The sequence below is a fragment of the Mercenaria mercenaria genome, unplaced genomic scaffold, assembly GCF_021730395.1.
Source record: "Mercenaria mercenaria strain notata unplaced genomic scaffold, MADL_Memer_1 contig_3334, whole genome shotgun sequence".
Classification (NCBI taxonomy): domain Eukaryota; kingdom Metazoa; phylum Mollusca; class Bivalvia; order Venerida; family Veneridae; genus Mercenaria; species Mercenaria mercenaria.
In genome coordinates, this window is record NW_026461461.1 from 1 (window position 1) to 19,058 (window position 19,058).

At 34.6% G+C, this 19,058-nt stretch overlaps 1 protein-coding gene across 1 annotated transcript; it reads right to left on the reverse strand.

Annotated features, from left to right (window-relative positions):
* Nucleotides 1-1,226: 1,226 nt before the first annotated feature.
* On the reverse strand, nucleotides 1,227-11,391 carry LOC128552968 (uncharacterized; the record flags this gene model as incomplete). The annotated part of the gene is made up of 5 exons (XM_053534062.1): nucleotides 11,387-11,391; nucleotides 5,766-5,941; nucleotides 3,934-4,026; nucleotides 3,065-3,183; nucleotides 1,227-1,473 (listed from the first exon to the last, which is right to left on the reverse strand). Coding segments are annotated over exons 1-5 (640 nt in total), but the record flags the coding sequence as incomplete, so codon positions are not given.
* Between the last annotated feature and the right edge of the window lie 7,667 nt (nucleotides 11,392-19,058).

A 19,058-nucleotide genomic window follows, 5' to 3' on the forward strand; every position in this document is an offset into this window, starting at 1 on the left:
GATCTACATACTTTGCATAGTCGAGCTAAAAACAGAAATGTGGGAAAAAAACAACAAGTGCTGTATTTCAAAAAACAGACACTTTAATGATTCCTGATCATACTGAAAACTTTTAAAGCTGTTAATGCAACAAAGATGAGTAGGTAGTAATATAAGACAGGCCAATTATGCATCGTGAAAGCATGCATAATGTATAAAACATGTAGTCTTGCAATCATATAAAACTACAAATGATGACAAATTACATGCTTAAATGATCTAGTAAACTGCTATAAACTAGTTTAATCAAATCATCCATTTAAGTCCGATTTATACATATGTATTTATATACATTATTTTGTATGTTAAGAAAAAAGCGTTTATTTTCCTATAAACAACATTTGTGTTATAATAACAAGGATGGGCTTTTTCACGAGATTGCCAGCGAAATCCAACGTCATTCACATGAAAGAAACATACTGAACAAAATGGCGTCGCTCAGAAATTCTTTATAATTGGACACTGAAGTTTCAAAAAGATCACTTAATTATACTTATTTTTTGCCGGTAATTGTTAAACAGTCTATTGGCACGATTTTAATTATTTAAAAATAAACTTCCTTTCATCTTGCTTCATCCAAGATTACCTGTAGAAGAGGAATTGAATCATCTTCAATCGAGACAGCTTGCAATTTGGTTATTTTGGGCGATTTAATAGAGAGCGTGACGTCATCAGGAGAATTGCAAAAAAAAAAAGTTTGTCAACGGAATGCATCATTGTCATCTCAGTGTACATAAACCAGAATCTGTATTGCAAAAGAAAATACAGTCGGATCAATAATCTGATTACGCATATATATGTATGTATCGATGAAAACACGAGAGATGTGTTGCAATTACAATGCCCAGCCCAGCAAGTTTTTCTAGAAGCGTTTCTCATGAAAGATGCCACTACATCGACCTACGGCTACCTGGTGTTAGGATTCTCTTGACTTCAGCTATGAAAAGAGGCGTAACGTGTGACAACCAATATCTTTTCAAACGAAGATATAGTGGTTTATCAATCCATATAAAGAGAACACCTTTCATCAATTATTTCATCTGCAAGACTTTATAGCGAAAAGGTTCCAACATGCAGAAAATGGTGTGGTTGCCCTACGAGAGATACCAACGTTTATTGTCAAGAAAGCACGAGTGAAATAATGTTTGAAAAATGGAATTAAACCAAAAGCAAACGAACATACATACCAGCCATCAAGGCAAGTCCTGCTTCTGCAGACGGATAATAATCACCAGGAATATTTGCCAAACACGTCAGAGTTTGTAATGCATTGTGGGCATTAACCTTAAGACTATCGACCGTGAAAGATCCGCGATAAGAAGTGAACACAGCGTTCTTGTCTTTCATTGTAGTTGTAGAAACATGTGGCTTCTCGTCATTAAGTAAGAGGTGCATTACTGGTTTTGGGTTGCTGCCTGATGCATCACATTTCACCTAAATGAATATAAAACATTACCAAAGAAATATTTGGGTATCTTTCTCAACAAACAGGTCCAACTCGGTCAATAACGGAAACAAAAAGAGGTTGTTTGTATGAATTAAAACTTGCTTTTATCATCCCAATATGAGTGAAGTCATGGACACATTTGACAAATTGTCCAATCACGAATTTCACCGTCGAACTTATTATCAAACTTTGTGGTAAAGATAAATGAAGCCGAAGAAGAAAAGAGTGAGACTAGGTTTTTTTTTTTTTTTTTTTTTTTTTTGATATTATGATTATTATATTTTAAACTTTGCAAGATTAAGGTGTTATCTGAAACTTGCATAATATAAGGTATAAGAAAACCCAAAGTGTTTGTTTTATAAGTATGTAAACAAGAGGACCAAAGTGGCCCTACATAAATCACCTGAGAACCATGGTCAACAAAGATTGTAAATAACTGCTTCCTAAATAAAGTGGAGAGTAACGACCCAATTTCAAACTCGACAAAGAAATCATCAAGGCAAACATTATGCGCAAGTTTCATGAAGACTGAACGTAAAATGTGGCCTCTAGAGTATTCACAAGGTTTTAATTTGATTAGTCCGGGTGACGTAGTTTTTGACCCCAGAAAACCCATTTTCCAAACTGACCGAGATATCATCAAGAGAAAATTCTAACAAGCTTTCATGATAATTGGGCTTAAAATGTGGCTTCTGTAGTGTACACAAGGTTTTTCTTTGATTTGATTGGATGGCCTGGTTTTTGACCCCAGACGACCCAGTTTTGAACTCTACTGAGAAATTACCAAATTGAATTAAAACATTATGATATGTTTTCCAGAAACGATTGGACTTATAAGTGCGACCTCTAGCGTGTTCATGATGTTTTTCTTTGATTTTGGAAGGTGTCCTAGTTTTTGACCCCAGACGATCCAGTTTCGAACTTGACCGAGATGTCATCAAGACAAACACTTTTACAAGTTCCCATGACAAAAATAATGGACTTTAAATTTTTAGTGTGTTCACAAGGTTTTCATTTGATTTGACCGGATGACCTAGTTTTTTACCCAAAATTACCCAGTTTCTAACTCATTCAAGAAATCATCAAGGCAAACACTATGACTAAGATTCATGACAACTGGTCTTAAAATGTGACCTCTGTGTTCAAAAGGTTTTTTCTTTGATTTGAGAGGGTGACCTAGTTTTTGACTCCAGACGACCCAGGTTCGAACTTGGCCTAGAGATCACCAAGATAAATATTCTGACCAAGTTTCAGGAAGATAAATAGATAATCCAGCCTCTAAAGTGTTTGCAAGGTAAAATGCTAACGACAGACGCCGGACAAATGTTGATAACAATAGTTCACCTTGAGAACTTCATGCTCATGTGAACTTAAAAGTTAACTTACACTAAGGTGTTGATCAGAGTATTTTGTATTTAGTTAAGCTGGTGTTTGCAGTTGTCCAATGATGTGTAACAAACACCAAGATCAATACAAGAAGAAAATTCCATATGAATTTTTAAAATTTGTCAGCTAATATGCCAGTACAAAATTTGAAATTAATGACAGTCCTCATTCTGGATGTCAATATGCACCTACCATATACTGTCCTGGAGTCAGATTGACTTGCGTAGCATTTTTGGTAACAGCCTTCTTAGACGATGCAATAATATTGTGTTCAGCGTCATGAATTTCAATAGATACTGACTCGACAGGGTCTGAAACAAGTTAAAGTAAGTTGAAAGATGAACAGAATGTCATCAACCACTGATTGCAAGGGTAGTGCTTTAATATAATGAAAATATTACTGAATTCTTTTTTATTAAAGTTTGTCTTAGAATTAAGAAAATAACTGCAGAAAGGAGTCATACTTACTGACAGTTTAATGTTTTAAGTAGTATACTATACTTCTAGAATTATAGTATTTGTACATTCTATATATTTGCAATAATGTCCGAGCCATAAAATTGATGCAAGATTTTTGTTGATTAAATTACTATTTATCTTAGTCTCATATATCGAGGGCTCATTGCAAAACTAGTCTATCTGCCTCTATTTCTATATAAACTTAGACTAGTTTCGCGTTGAACCCTCGATATATGCAAGTTTTTACATGTTGCCGTTTGTTATTAAAATCCTCCTTAAATAAACAAATCTGATCCATGGTAAGGTTCAAACCCGGTTGAATGAAAGGTCAAGCGTTTTTGAGCCAGTACCGAGCCAGGGATTTCTATGATACTAATTAAACTACAGCTATCGCTAAATGTGTTTTATACTCCCTTGCCCCCTACAATACTGCTTCGCCAGAGGAAATAGTCTTGGGGGTATAACTTCACAATGATCTTGCATATGAGAATTCATTTGAACCCCTTTAACTAATGGAAGTAATTCGAAACCGGAGTTATAAATGTAACTCTTGTGAAAAACACCCTTCAAATTTTGTGCGAGTACAAAATATGTAAACTTACTGAGGACAGTGAGCTTGACTTCCTTACTATCGAGCAAAGTATCACCGTTCGTAAGGGAACAGCGGTATACACCATCATCAGCTCGTGTTACTCCTGTTTAAAACGACAAAAATGTCTTCACCATCACATATTTATTATTTTCTTCAAAATACTACATTCTCCATTGTTCTTTATTTTACAGATAAAACTTTAGCTAAATATCAAAATATCAAAAAATGTGGAAATTTTTTACTTATAAAATTACAGTATAATATAACTATGATAAGTTCTGTTTATAATTATATATTATTATGATTATGTTTTATAAATTTAACACATTATCAAAAAAACAGTTTTCAATGTTAAAGTGTCAGAAAGATAGTTGCCTACATTTTTCAGGGTTTATATCACATTGTTTAAATCAATGCACGAAGATTTACTTTGGAGAAAACTCTGTACTAATTTAACATTATCAAGAGCTCGTAGAACACGAAATGCCAGCCTTGATGCATTCAGTAACCGCACAAGGAACAGAAATTATTTGGTCACTGTGCACTAGACATTTGACGTACTGACCTCAAATCAATATTTATGGGTAATTTACCAGTCATAAGTGACCTCTGTATCAAGTGTAATCTTAAACCAAAGCATTCTGTAGTTAATTGGCAAAAACAGTTTTACTGTTCTGCGTCAATATGACCTTGAACTTTGACCTACTGACCTCAAAATCAATAGAGGTCTTCTACTGGTCATGATCAGCCTATTATGTTTCTTGATTAAGGCCAAAACGTTCTCAAGTTATCGTTCTGAAACGCTTTTACTGTTCCGTGTCACTTTGACCTTGACCTTTGACTTATTGACCTCAAAATAAATAAGGGTTATTGGTGGTTATGTCAACCTCCCTATCAAGTTTCGTGATCCTAGGCTGTTCTCAAGTTATCGTCTGGAAACCGTTTAAATGGTCTGGGCTACTGTGACCTTGACCTTTAGCCTTCTAACCTCAAAGCAATAGGGATCATTTACTGGTCATGTCCAAACCCTCTATAAACTTTCAAGATCCTAGACCCCATCGTTCTTGAGTTGTCATCCGCACACTAATTTGTCTACATACCGGCCTACCGACATCTACAAAGCAATATATCCCTCCTTCTTCGAAATCAACATCACAATTTGGTAAGGTTGTAAATCAATTTGACAGTCTGAAATTGAGTTATGGTATGGTACCTTTTGTCATGCGCTGACTCAGTTGTCATGTTTTTTGTATACTGAACTTTGCAATATAAACGAACCAAAATTTTATCTACTTCACATATAAAATTAGCATTTTTGAATATCATTTTTTTATTTCATACTGAAATGTGTTCATCAAACATAAGGAAAATAAGCATCAAAGGAACATATTAGTGCAATATATCTTAACATGCTAATACATGCAGCGCTGGACATGCTCTATCACTGTGCTCAGCCAGTTAGGTGGATTTACTGTAATAATGCCAACTGGCGTTACTTACTGTATATACAAGTAAAATACTGTAATAAATCAGGTCCATGCAGTGCATTTTCATTACCACAGAAATAACAAAGGATAATCCTACCAAGCACTTTCAAGGTATGTTTTTGTAAAATTAGAATATTTATGGTTTTGCTTTGGTATTCCTAAGGAAGGTTTTTTATAGGCCATTCTGTTCAGCGGTTTTGGAAAGATATTGGTATTGGAGAAATAACAGCGTAGATGGAAAATGAAACAATGTGGTTGGGGATCTAGGCACATTGATTGGACACAAAAATGTGTGACGATGATGACAATTATGCTGATAATATTAGAACATGATATTAGTAAAAATAATACAAACTACTATACTGTGCACCTGTGATGTTAATAACAAATGTGTAGAAGCCTTCAGGGTTGTCATAATAGAAATTGAATCGTGCCTCGGGGCCATGGAACAAGGCCGTCGCATTATTTGCTATGTAGAATAGTTCAGTTAGCTTTAGCTCTCTGCCGTTGGAAATAAATGTCCATATAACCCTGAAAGAAAAACATTGTACATATAAAGAAAAAAGTGTATTAAACAATGCCCAACATACACAAGGAGCCAGAGGTATAGGCAGCCCAGGGTCACAGAATTTTCCATTTTTCAAAAAGAAGGCATAGACTATAGTACATGTAAATACATCACATAGCACTGAAAAGGAAAAAAAATACCTTTAGAAATATTTTGATAAGAAACAGTACTGAATGTTCTCATACAGAAGAAAACTTAAAACAAGAAATGTGGAAATTCCACGAAAACCATATTTTCAAATTTGGCATCACGCCAACAGGTTCTTAAAAAATGGATATGTTTTATTATACATATCTGACTATATCCAATCATACCATTCAGAGGAGCTGTTATAAGAAAAGTACATGTGTCATTTCCTATGCAATTTCTTTGATAAAAGCTACCTAAACACAAAGTTTGCCGACAACATGAGCACCAAAACTAAATATATTGAGCATAACAGTTTTTCTATTTTAGTAACAGTGACCCAAAATACAATCCGAGGCCAGTTCCTATATTAAAAGTGTAAACTCGAAACCAGCTTTTTGATGAATCTATTTTTTATTACAACTTTGGCCATATTTGTCTATTTTTAATTACCCAATAGCATTAAAATGACCTTTTTGTCACAAAGAAAGAAAAGGAAAAAAAAAAGATCTCAGTGAGAACTGAACCCCCTCCATCTCACAGCGCAAACATCATTGTTTTATTTCAAATATGATCCCATTTTTCTATATTTAGTTACACTGACCTTGACCCTGATCCAAGTGACCTTAAATACATTCCAAACCATTTTTCTATTTTTATTAATAGTGATCCCAAATATCATTCAAAGCTATTTTTTCAGATAAGCTTGCTGTGCACAAATTTTTATGGCAGAAAGTAAATCCAAACTAAAATTAAAAAGTTGAGAAAAACCTATTTTAAGGGAACAAGCAGCTAACGCCTGACGGCGTTTTGACCGGGTTTACCGAATTAGGTGATAATGAGTCAAAGCTCTAATAACTGCATACAATAAATAACCCCCCAAGTTAAGAAGCAATATTAAAGGGAAAGGGGGAAAAAGAAATGGACAAGTAGAAAATGAAATTAAAGAAATAATTTGGTGTTAAAAAATGAAAGTATAAAAAACAATATTTTCAATGTTTTTTTTCTCTGTGACCTTGACCTTTAAACCTGAAATCTATGGGTGTCAGGCACACATCAAGACCAACAAACCTACGAATTTTTAAGGTCCTAGGTGAAATACGTGTCAAGATATTGAGCGGAAACCATTTTCAATATGTTCAGGTCTCTGTCACATTGACCTTTGACCCAGTGACCTCGAAATCAATAGAAGTCATAAACACATCAAGGTCAACATATCTATGAAGATTCAAGGTCCTAGGTGAAATACCTGTCCAGATATTGAGTGAATAAAAAGGTTAACATGTTAAGGTCCCTGTAACCTTGACGTTTGACCCAGTGATCTTGAAATCAACAGAGTTCATTTACATACTGTGACCAATATACTTATGAAATTTCAATGTCCTAGGTGAAATACTTGTTCAGATATCCTGCAGAAACCATTTTCAAACTTCAGATCACTATGACCTTGATCTTTGATCCAATGACCCTGAAATCAATAGGGATCATGTACTTATCGATACCAATGTACCGTGAAGTTTCCATGTCCTAGATTAAATACTTGTCCAGTTACTGAATGAACAAAAAAGTTAACATGAGACGCATTATTCCATCCATCCGCCCATCAATCCATCCATCCATACATCCGCCCGGACAGACCTACAGAACTACCAGCTGGATTTTTCTACGAAAACCTGGCCAAAAATCTATTTTTAGTTGACCTTGGCTTTGAACAAATGGCAGTAAAAATGACTTTTTTTATCACAAAAAAAAAGAGAAAAATGGGATCTCAATAGGATTTGAACCGACACCATTCAGCCTCGCTGACTAGTAAGTAGCTTTTGGCCAAACGCTCTAGACCACTGCGCCAACGTGGAATTTTTTCAAAGTGTGAAGATTAAATAAGTTATCCTGACCTTGAACCTGACCCAATGACCGCATATTTAATTCCAACCTTGATATTTTTATAAGCTTATAAGGCCAAGTTTAATTCCATTACATTAATGCAGTTATTGTGCGAAAACCATTTTGTTCTATTTTAGCAACAGCGACCTTGGCCTTGACTCAAATGACCGAAAATGTAATCCAAACCTTTTTTCTTTAATATCTATTTACAGGCCAAGTTTGGTGTCAAAAGCTTATTCCACACTGAAGTCATTGTGTGGAAAGCAAGTATGACGCCTGCCCATCCGCCCGCTCACCCATCCAAAGACGTATCCAAACCTGGTTATAGTACGAAAGACCCGTGGTGACATTTCAAGTTCATTATTTCACGATTTCTGCTTCATGATTTCACGATTTCCACTTCATGAATTCACGAATTCACGATTTCTGCTTCCTGATTTCACGATTTCCACTTCATGAATCCACGATTTCACGATTTCCACTTCATGAATTCACGATTTCACGAATTCACGATTTCACGAAAAAACTTCACGATTTCTTGATTTCACGATTTCATGATTTCACGATTTCTTGATTTCACGATTTCCACTTCATGAATTCACGATTTCACGATTTCTGCTACCTGAATTCACGATTTCCACTTCTTGAATTCACGATTTCACGATTTCCACTTCATGAATTCACGATTTCACGAATTCACGATTTCACGAAAAAAACTTCACGATTTCTTGATTTCACGATTTCCACTTCATGAATTCACGATTTCACGATTTCCACTTCATGAACTCACGATTTCCACTTCACGAATTCTCGATTTCACAATTTCCACTTCATGAATTCACGATTTCACGATTTCCACTTCACGAATTCACGATTTCCACTTCACGAATTCACGATTTCAACTTCATGAATTCACGATTTCACGATTTCCACTTCACGAATTCACGATTTCAACTTCATGAATTCACGATTTCACCATTGTGAAATCGTGAATTCGTGAAGTGGAAATCGTGAAATCGTGAATTCATGAAGTGGAAATTGTGAAATCGAGAATTCGTGAAGTGGAAATCGTGAATTCATGAAGTGGAAATCGTGAAATCGTGAATTCATGAAGTGGAAATCGTGAATTCAGGAAGCAGAAATCGTGAAATCGTGAATTCATGAAGTGGAAATCGTGAAATCAAGAAATCATGAAATCGTGAAATCAAGAAATCGTGAAGTTTTTTCGTGAATTCGTGAAATCGTGAATTCATGAAGTGGAAATCGTGAAATCGTGAATTCATGAAGTGGAAATCGTGAAATCAGGAAGCAGAAATCGTGAATTCGTGAATTCATGAAGTGGAAATCGTGAAATCAGGAAGCAGAAATCGTGAAATAATGAAGTTGAAATGTCACCACGGGTCTCTCGTATTACAGTCTGCCTATATATCCAAAAAAGGGGCGTAGAAATTGCCTTTGTTGGCATTTTTTGTTAATGCCCGACAGCCATGTTCATTGTTAACTTTATAAAAATTGGAAACACTTCAGGGGGGCTGTCGCCTTCTAAGGGTCATAGTAAAGTCCCAGCACAAGGTCAAAGGTCAGTAAGTGCATTTTTGTTATAAACTTCAGATTTTCGCCATTTTTGCTACTTTTTGATATAAACTTGTAATATTTCGGTAATAATTATGAATTTGAGAAGTGAAATAAATTATTTCGTGTAGAGTTATTGCATTTGAGACAGGCAAAATGAAAAACGATTACACTTAATTCTATAGAATGAGCTTAACGTTTCGTACGCTCTGATATTTTGTTCATTTATGAAAGCTATCTTTCTCATGTTTCTAAAACTTCCGTTTCCAGGCCAACAATTTTCAAAAAGGCTAGCTGATTGCCTGTATGATTATCTGTATGAACAGTACAGGTAGAAAAATCTATGGCGCGTATTTTATAAAGACTAGTACAGTCAAACTTCGTTTGCTCGAATTCGGATTATTCGCTTACTACTCATGGCTCGAACTCATCGTCAGGTCTATATAATGTATACTTCATCTTGGCTTGTACTACTGATATCTCGAACACATTTTGCTTCTCCCGAGTAGATTTCCGAGTGACTGGTTGGTGATAGAACCGGGTAGAGCAAACGTACCGATGTATCACGAAGGAATCTACTGATGTTATAAATGAAACAAATGTCACTTAACGCTATTGTAGCCTTAACTAGAATGAACTACCCTTATATAAAAAAAATCTTCTTACGCTTATATAAAAAAGGAATAAACCCCATAATAGTCCCACTTCACAAGCTATAGACGTTTTAGCCTGACATATTCAATCGGCAGTATTTGTTTATTATAAATCCATCGTTTTGAATTTCAAATCTCTTCTTCATGCTCCTTTTATCCCACAGGTAGTTATTTTTACGCATTGTATATCTCTTAGTTACTATCAAGCTACCATATTTCACCATTTTGATTAGCTGAACCATCATCTGTCAGTAATCATGAAAATACCGTAAGGTATAATTAACTTCAATATTTTACTGAATGTGCCTCAATGGTACTATAATGAAAAATTCTAAAGCAACCTTTCTGATGTTTTAACATCTTTATTTTTACATTTTTATTTGTAAAACATCTGAATGACTAATGTTTCAGTGTCAATATACTAGCTTTGTTTTCACAATGTTATCAAGGACATCCTGTCTGAAAGCAAGTGTCAAATGCGTACATTGTTACGATCTGATTAGTTTCACTTTTTGTTTTGAACAGGAAGTGAGGGTGTAGAAGTAAAGCAACAAATAATAAGGATCAAAACAGAAATAGCTTGCTGAATTTTCAAAATGAAATAATGCAAATATCGCATTAAGAGCTTCGGTGATAGTTCTTGAAATGTGCTACTTAATTACAAATACATAAAATATGAGGATATATGTCTGACCGATAATAAAACAAAAGAAAAAAAAATACAGCAAATCAAAGAAGTAGTGTACAGATTAACTAGTTGAAATCCTACGGATCTGTTCTGTTTTGATTATTAACGTACATGTACTGTGTACACCTATAATGTGAACAATCTTACAGTTATTCCTCTAAAATGGTCCTATTTAACAGCGTGGACAAATTAACATAAATATATATCATATAATGAATCATTACTAGTATTGAAATCATTTCTTTAGGAGCTGGAGAAGCATTTCATATATGTAAATGTTACTTTCAACAGTATTTCAGTCATGTAACGGCGGTCAGTTTACCTAATTAGTGTTTCTGGAGTCTCTACAAGTACTTGCCCTTTTCCCCGCAAGTAAATGCCAATTTCTCCATATGATTCAGAAGCGAAAGATGAAATTACTCCTGACTATGTCTATTATCAAATCGTCATGGAGAACATACACCTCTCCCGGAGATCGAACTCACGACATCGCGATCCTTAAATCTGCGCTCTACTTATTGAGCTAAAAATACTTGGTTGTATACATGACAGTAAAGTGATTTTAACTGCTTATGTGAGTTTTGTTACACATTTATATATAATTCATTTTCCATTGTAGTCTTCTTCTTCAAAACCGACCATATTTTCTCTTTTGCATATATTTCTCGAAAGATAGGTGTACAATATGTAAATATTCTTTTTATAGTCAGTTCAAAGCTTAAATTCAAATTAAATTGCTGCCTGAAGTGCAAGAAAGGCATTTGCAGTGTCATTTTATTATCATGTACTCAACATCTCCACACATGACTTTTGTTTTTATCTCTGCCAAATGTTTACAGATTTTTAATGGAAATTGGACACATTGTTTATTGACTATTTCATTTAAATAAATATAACAGTTATATCAATTGTGCGTACATTCGTTGATCCATGACAGTTCAAATAAGGTAATCCAAAAAGAAAAAGTCACAGAATGAATGCAACTTGGTGCTGGTCTCCATGCGGCAACTACTATCATCTGCGGGATTAAACAATTTTGTCAATAATGTGGTGTCATTAATCACGTCACAAACCTGATATAAAATTAACATGTTCATATTGAAAATATTGGCGGATGTTCCATTTCAACTAAACATAGTTGGACATTCAGAATATAATAATTTTAATTTCATTAAATTCATAACATCAAAGTGTATTGGCGTGATTTGGAATTTACTAATTATGTGACTTTTAATTTAAGGGTTACTTTATCGTTACCCTTACGGTTAAGTGAATTTAAATCAGTCTATGATTGTTTTTATTTTTTATTATAATAAAATAATCATTAAACACTGTGTAAATCATTCATTCAAATCTGTCAAAATTTGGTGTTAAAAGGAAAAAAAACAGATGTGGAGTTAAAAAACTTGTTGAGTATACGCACCATTTTGCTATCTTTAATACCTTACATGTCATTTTCAAAAGTTCAGTGTTGACCTTGACATGTCTTTGACCTTGAAATTCCATTAACATAACACTTGGATACGACAATAACAAAAATATTTCTACAGTTGATCCACATATAAAGATTAGCAAACATGTCAAGTATAACACACTTTGCCATCGTATGCCACTTTTCCCAGATATATATTATTCTATATAATATAATATATATTATATATATTTTTATATTATCATCGGTTTTATTTACAAAAGGCTGAAGGGCGTTGAGACTATTGTGTCTCAACGCCCTTCAGCCTTTTGTAAATAAACCAATTTAGATGGTTATATGAAAATAAAACGAGCGCGTAGCGCATAGTTTATTTGTAAATGCACTCATTTGACCTTTGACCCCATTATACTGTAATGAGGAACCCTAGAAGGCGACAGCCCCTTTTAAATTTCAAGTATGATCCTAAGTAACACTTTTATACTAATATCCGAGCATTAACAAAAAATGCCATCAGAAGTCACATTTTCCTGAGATATTGGCAGACTATTAAAAATTGTTACAGAAGTAGTTTAAGTAATTGATTTTTGTGCCATAACTCCGTAGCACAGAGAGCTCATATGACCACTTCATAATGAACCCGAATATCTAGAAGACTGAAATCTGGATTTCAGAAACACAAAAACCAGAATAACTTACAGCTCTGAGAGACACAATCAGAAATTGTTGCCTTGCAATGCAAAGCTTTTAGGCTTACGACAAAGCCAGTCTCTTTGTGAAGCTACAGTCTCTGGCTTTAATAGTTAAGCTAAATTTTCTGGCTTTGAAAAAAAAAATATTACTATCATGTGCGACAAACCTGATATGGCTGAAAGCCTAATTCTTATCGGACAGCTTGAAATGTCTTCTTTTTGTGAATGCTTTGTTCTAATCATATTTTAAATGTTCTAATCATAACAAAAAACTGCTACATAAGCTCTTTAAAGTTCAGTAAGTCAAGTTCTTCCAATCAGCTTTTGGAATGACTGTCAAAACATCAACATTGTTTCCATTTCCATGTCTACCAATCAGAGATTCTTCGCTTAAAACTATAATAAGATGAATAATCATATAAATAAGGTGTAACTGGAATCCCTAATATCGTAACAAGCTTTTCTATTAATCTAGCCCAGTGACCTAGATTTTGACGCCACATCACCAGTTTAGATGACCTATAGAGCATCAACATAAACATTCTGCCCAAAATTTCATAAAGATAGAACCTTAAATGTGACGTCTGAAGTGTTGACAAGCTTTTCCTTTGATTTAACGTAGAGACCTAGTTTTTGACCTAAATGAAACATTTGGAATCTTCAAGATAAACAATCTGACCAAGTTTCATGATGATAGTGTCATAAATTAGGTCTCAGGAGTGTTAAAAAGCATTTCTTTATATTTGACCTGAAGACCTAGTTTTTGACACCATATGACCCAGTTTCGAACTTAGCCTAGTGGTCATCAAGATAAACATTCTGTGCAAGTTAATATCTAATTAAAGCATTAATGAAACCTCTAAATGGCTGAAATAGAAAATTACTGACCCTGAAAGGGGCAGTAACAGTAGAGCCTATGACGGAATCTAGCTGCTTTTAGAAAGGAACCAAGATCTTATTGGGATTTAAGTTGTGAGTGAGTTTAAATTCGAATGTAAAATGCCACCTCTACCTTGTTCACAAAGTAAAAATTACCAAATTTTTGCTCTTTCAGGGGTCAATCAGGGGCTGTAACTCCGGACACTATTATTGGATATGACAGACTCATCATAGAATCTAAGATATATTGTCGTTAAAGATATTTTGCAAGTTTGTATAAAATCAAACCATAAATGAGGTCTCTGTATGGCTGCAAATGTTCTAATCGCAAATTTTGGCGCTTTAAGGGGCCATAACTCTGGAACCCATGATATGATCTGGTCAGTGTTCGAAAGGAATTGAGATATTATGCCAGTACAAGTTGTGTGTAAGTTTGATTTAAATTCATTGCAAAATACGGTCTCTATCGTGTTCACTAGAAATTTTGGACGGAAGGACGATCGACGAATGGCGTCACTACGTGACAGGTGAGCTAAAATGGCGACCATGAAATGTCAAGGGACAGCCCACAGGGAAAGCCTCCCTAAAAAGTAATAAAAAAATGGAAAATGAATTTAGCTGTCGCTTTTACTAACTGTATTTCACTGGCTGATGCATGGATATATAAACATTTCATAAAGTAACTCAAAAGTAGCAAATTTCAGCTCCAGCAAGTTTGACCTTATATGAAATACACACAAAATTATCTCCTAAAGATCAGTGCCATTTAGAAACTATATGAGTACAGATTAGCTAAAACTTTTAATCCAGATCCAGTTATCTTTTAGGGTGCTAAGTAAAATGAGCTGCTAATCAAAAATGTGGAGTAATTTAATTTTGTCACTGATATGAAAACTCACAGAAACATCAGGATGATATAAACTTTCAATAAGGAGCATGGTTTTCTCAAAGGTTGTGTAAAACTTTTCTAACTAGAAGAAGATTTTGTAGATAAGCGCATGTCTCCCCCAATGCATAACTGTAATAGGCAAGAAGTTATTAGGGGACAGGAGTAAAAGTCAAAGAGACACTGGAAGTTGGCTGAAATAGGGATCATCTACTCGGCATGTCCAATCATCATAGTTTCAACAAGCCTTTTGGTTCTCAAGTTATGGACTGGAAATGGTTTTCCATGTTCTGGTCCCTGTGACCTTGACCTTTAGCGGAGAGACCCCAAAATCACTACAGGTCACCTACTATGCATGTCCAATCACCTTATGATTCAACATTCTGAGTCAAATGGTTTCCCAAGTTATTGAAGAAAAAGTGTTTTCCATTTTCAGACCCCTATGACCTTGACCTTTGTTGAAGTGACCCCCAAAACAACAAGGGTCATCTTCTCTGTAAGTTCCATCATCCTTTGAAGTTTTAAGGTTCTGGGTCAAATGGCTCTGAAGTTATTGTCGGAAACCGTTTACCATGTTTTGGTCCCTGTGACCTTGCCCTTTGATCAAGTGGCCAAAAGATCATCTACTATACATGTCGAATCATCCTATGAAGTATAAACATTATGGGTCAAGTGGTTTTCAAGTTATTGCTCAGAAATGGGTTTCCATGTGAAGGTTCCTGTGACCTTGACCTTTGATCTAGTCAGCCTAAATAATAGTGGTTATTTACTCTGTAAGCCCTATCACCTTATGAAGTGTAAATGTTCTAAGTCAACTGGTTCTCCAGTCATTGATCGAAAATGAAGTGTGACAAATGCATTGGCCCCGTGATCTTAACTTTTGACGGAGTGAACCAAAAAACATTGAAGGGCATTTACTCTATAAGTCCTATTACTTCATGAAGTTTGAAGGTTCTAGGTCAAACGATCAGACATAAAATTCCATGTTCTGGCCCCTCTGACCTTGACCTGACAATCAATAGATTAATAGGGATCATCTACTCCGCATGTCGAATCATCCTATGAAATGTCAACATTTTGGGTCAAGTGGTTCTCAAGTTATTGATCGGAAATGGCTTCCCATGTTCTGGCCGCTCTGACCTTGACTTTTAACAAAGTGACCCCAAAATCAAAAGTGTTTATCTACTCTGCCTGTCCAATCATTCTGTGAAGTTACAACATTCTTGGTCAAGTGGCTCTTAAGTTATTGATCGAAAGTTGTTTTCCATGTTCAGGCCTATGAGACTTTGACCCCAAAATCAGAAGTGATCGTCTGATCTTTAAGCCCTGCCAACCTATGAAGTTTAAAGGTTCTAGGTTGAATGGTTCTCCAATTATTGGTCAAAAATGAAGTGCGGATGGACGGACACGGCAAAAACAATATCTCTCCCCATTGTGTGTGTGTATGTGTGGGAAGGGGCTGAACACATAACTATTGCCTCAGGAGTGTAAACAATGTTTTAATCATTTCTGTCAATGATACAGTTTATGATCTCAGGTACCCACTTTTGAACTTGACCTTTTTTCACAAAGGAAGATTTACGAAGCTCATATATAAAATGAGGCATCTACATTGTTAATTAGGTTTGCCTATGATTTAACCTCGTAACTTAGTTTTGACCTCAGTATTCCAATCCTTTTGGCCAAACTTCACAAAGACAAACATTAAAGCGAAGACTTAAGATTGTGGCCTCTGTAGTGTTAACAAGGTCTTTTTCTATGCTTTAACGTAGTAACCTTATTTAAGACCTCAAGTTCTGAACTTTACCTATGTTTCATGTAGACAACATTTTATCAAATATTGTTGTAAATGCGTTATCCAATTTTAACAAGGTTATTCTATGACTTGACTTAGTGACCTAGTTTTTGACCTCAAATAATTCAGTTTCAAACTGAACAAAGATTCTACAGAGACAAACATTCTTTTTCAAACCTTTATATAAAAAGTAGAAAACATATCACTTTTACAAGACTGTCCTGTTCACTGACCTAGTGACCTAGCTTTTACTCTAGATGACTCAGTCACTTATGTTCAGGTAAGCTAAAATTGCTAAGTACAGAATAGGCTTAATTTCAACAAAAATGAGCAAGAATAACAGAACCTGTTATTTGGCTTGTATTATATCCTTGTTATCACACCCCATCATAACAACAAACAAAAACAAAAACAGCATGTCTTGAAAGAATAGCAGTATAAAATCTTTTACTTTCTCTAAAATACGAGAGTAAATTAATTTTTCTCTAAACTATCATAATAGTAAGAAATAAAGCAAGTCGGAAAAAGGCTAATATTTAGCAGTAAGTATCGATTTACATGATATATCAAAAAATAAGTTAAATGAACGTTCATCTGTTCTGGTTGTCGTAGACTCGTTGGAACGGAATGGAAAACTGAAACGAAACTAACTTAGAACTGTACAAAATTTCAAAGTAAACTAAACTAAAAGTAACAAGTAACCTTACACTACTTGAATTAAAAAATGATTAGATATAAAACCATCAACGTCATATCCTCCTGAGTTACTCCGCCTGTGAAAGAACATATTCGTGTATATCAAATGCATTTTTCTCGCTCGCTACGCTCACACAGGTAATTTATTTTTCTGGGTAAAAATATAAAATATACATTTTTTCTCGATCGCTACGCTTCCATACGCAATTTGTCTTTTGTTCTGGGCGAGCAAAAATGCTTTTTTCACGCTTGCTACACTTGCATAATAAAAATCCGACAAAGTGCTTACGTTAGCGTTATATCAATATTCTTCTAAATATACTGAGCGAAACTTAGCTTTAAAACTATAAACAGCGGCATAACCAGCTGAGTGGAAAAATATGATCAGGCAGAGTGTAGCATAAATCTTCCATTTTGATAAATTATCTATAATGCGTTATCAAGTAGTCTGATTTGCAAACTTCAGTCACGTGGCATGGGTCGGTCCAGCTTAGACGGCATTCACCGAAAAATGCTATGGTAAGATTATTTTCATTCTCGTTTAGTGTCCATAAAGGTGCAGACAACTAGCAAATCAATAATAAATTCTAACATATTATAGATCGATTGATAAGAATGCGTTATACCTCTTAAGCATATGGGGAGGTTGGGTAGAGCATATACTATTGTAAACTCCACTGCAAAATATTAAACCTCGAGATGAATTAAAGTTACGTTGTATTACGCAATACACAAATGCTCGAAAAGCACGAGACTATTCCCGCCAATCTGAACTACTGTAAAGGCTTTTAAAGACCCATCACGACTAGTGACCTCTTTTTTCGCCCACAAAAAAACTTCATGAAAACCATTCTTATTTACAGGTAATATACAGCTATACTACAAGTTTTCAGGTGGACAATTTAGGCCCTTCCTAAATAAATCTTTTTCACACATTCGTTCTCAGTACGTTTTTTTTTAGAATATAGATGACTACCTATCTTACAATGTAGAAACAAAATGTGTATGAAATGTAACTAAATATACTGATTTCTTCACATATTTCTACAATAATTCAATAAAATATTAAGACATCAATCACATTGTCTTGGCCTAATTTATGTCACCATCAATTAGAAACTGAATACTGGTATATCTCATATTTTTAATGCAAATCATTAATAATATCCACCGTGGAAAAACAAAAGAATACAGTTATTCGTGGCGCGTCTTTAAAGACACACCACGACTAAGTAACCTACTCTTTCATCCCACATGATTTTTAGAGCAAATCATTCTGATAATACTTGAAAATACAGCTATTCCACAATATGACAAGTGGACAATTTAGGCCCTCCCTTAACTAATGTGTTTTCAAAACTTCATCTGCAAACTTATTCAGTCATACTCTTTTCATAATTATTTTATAAACATAAAATGATAACTATCTGCCACTGTAGAAACAAAATGTGGTCTAATCTCATCTTAGTATATATATATGGCTGTGCAAACTACACATTAACGTCTTGGCCTTTAATATGTTACTGTCAATTTGTTACTAGATACTTGTTATTTCTCATTTTCTTCATGCAAAGCATATATAATTACCACCATAGAAATACAAAAGAATACAGATATTGTATGGCGCGTCTGTAAGCCCTTCCTGGCTAAATAATTATGCTTTCACAAGTTCATCATCAAACATATTCAGTCAATCTCATTTCAGCATAGATTTAAGAACATAGATGAATAATTATCTTACATTGCAGAAATAAAATGTGAACGAAATTTAACTTAATAT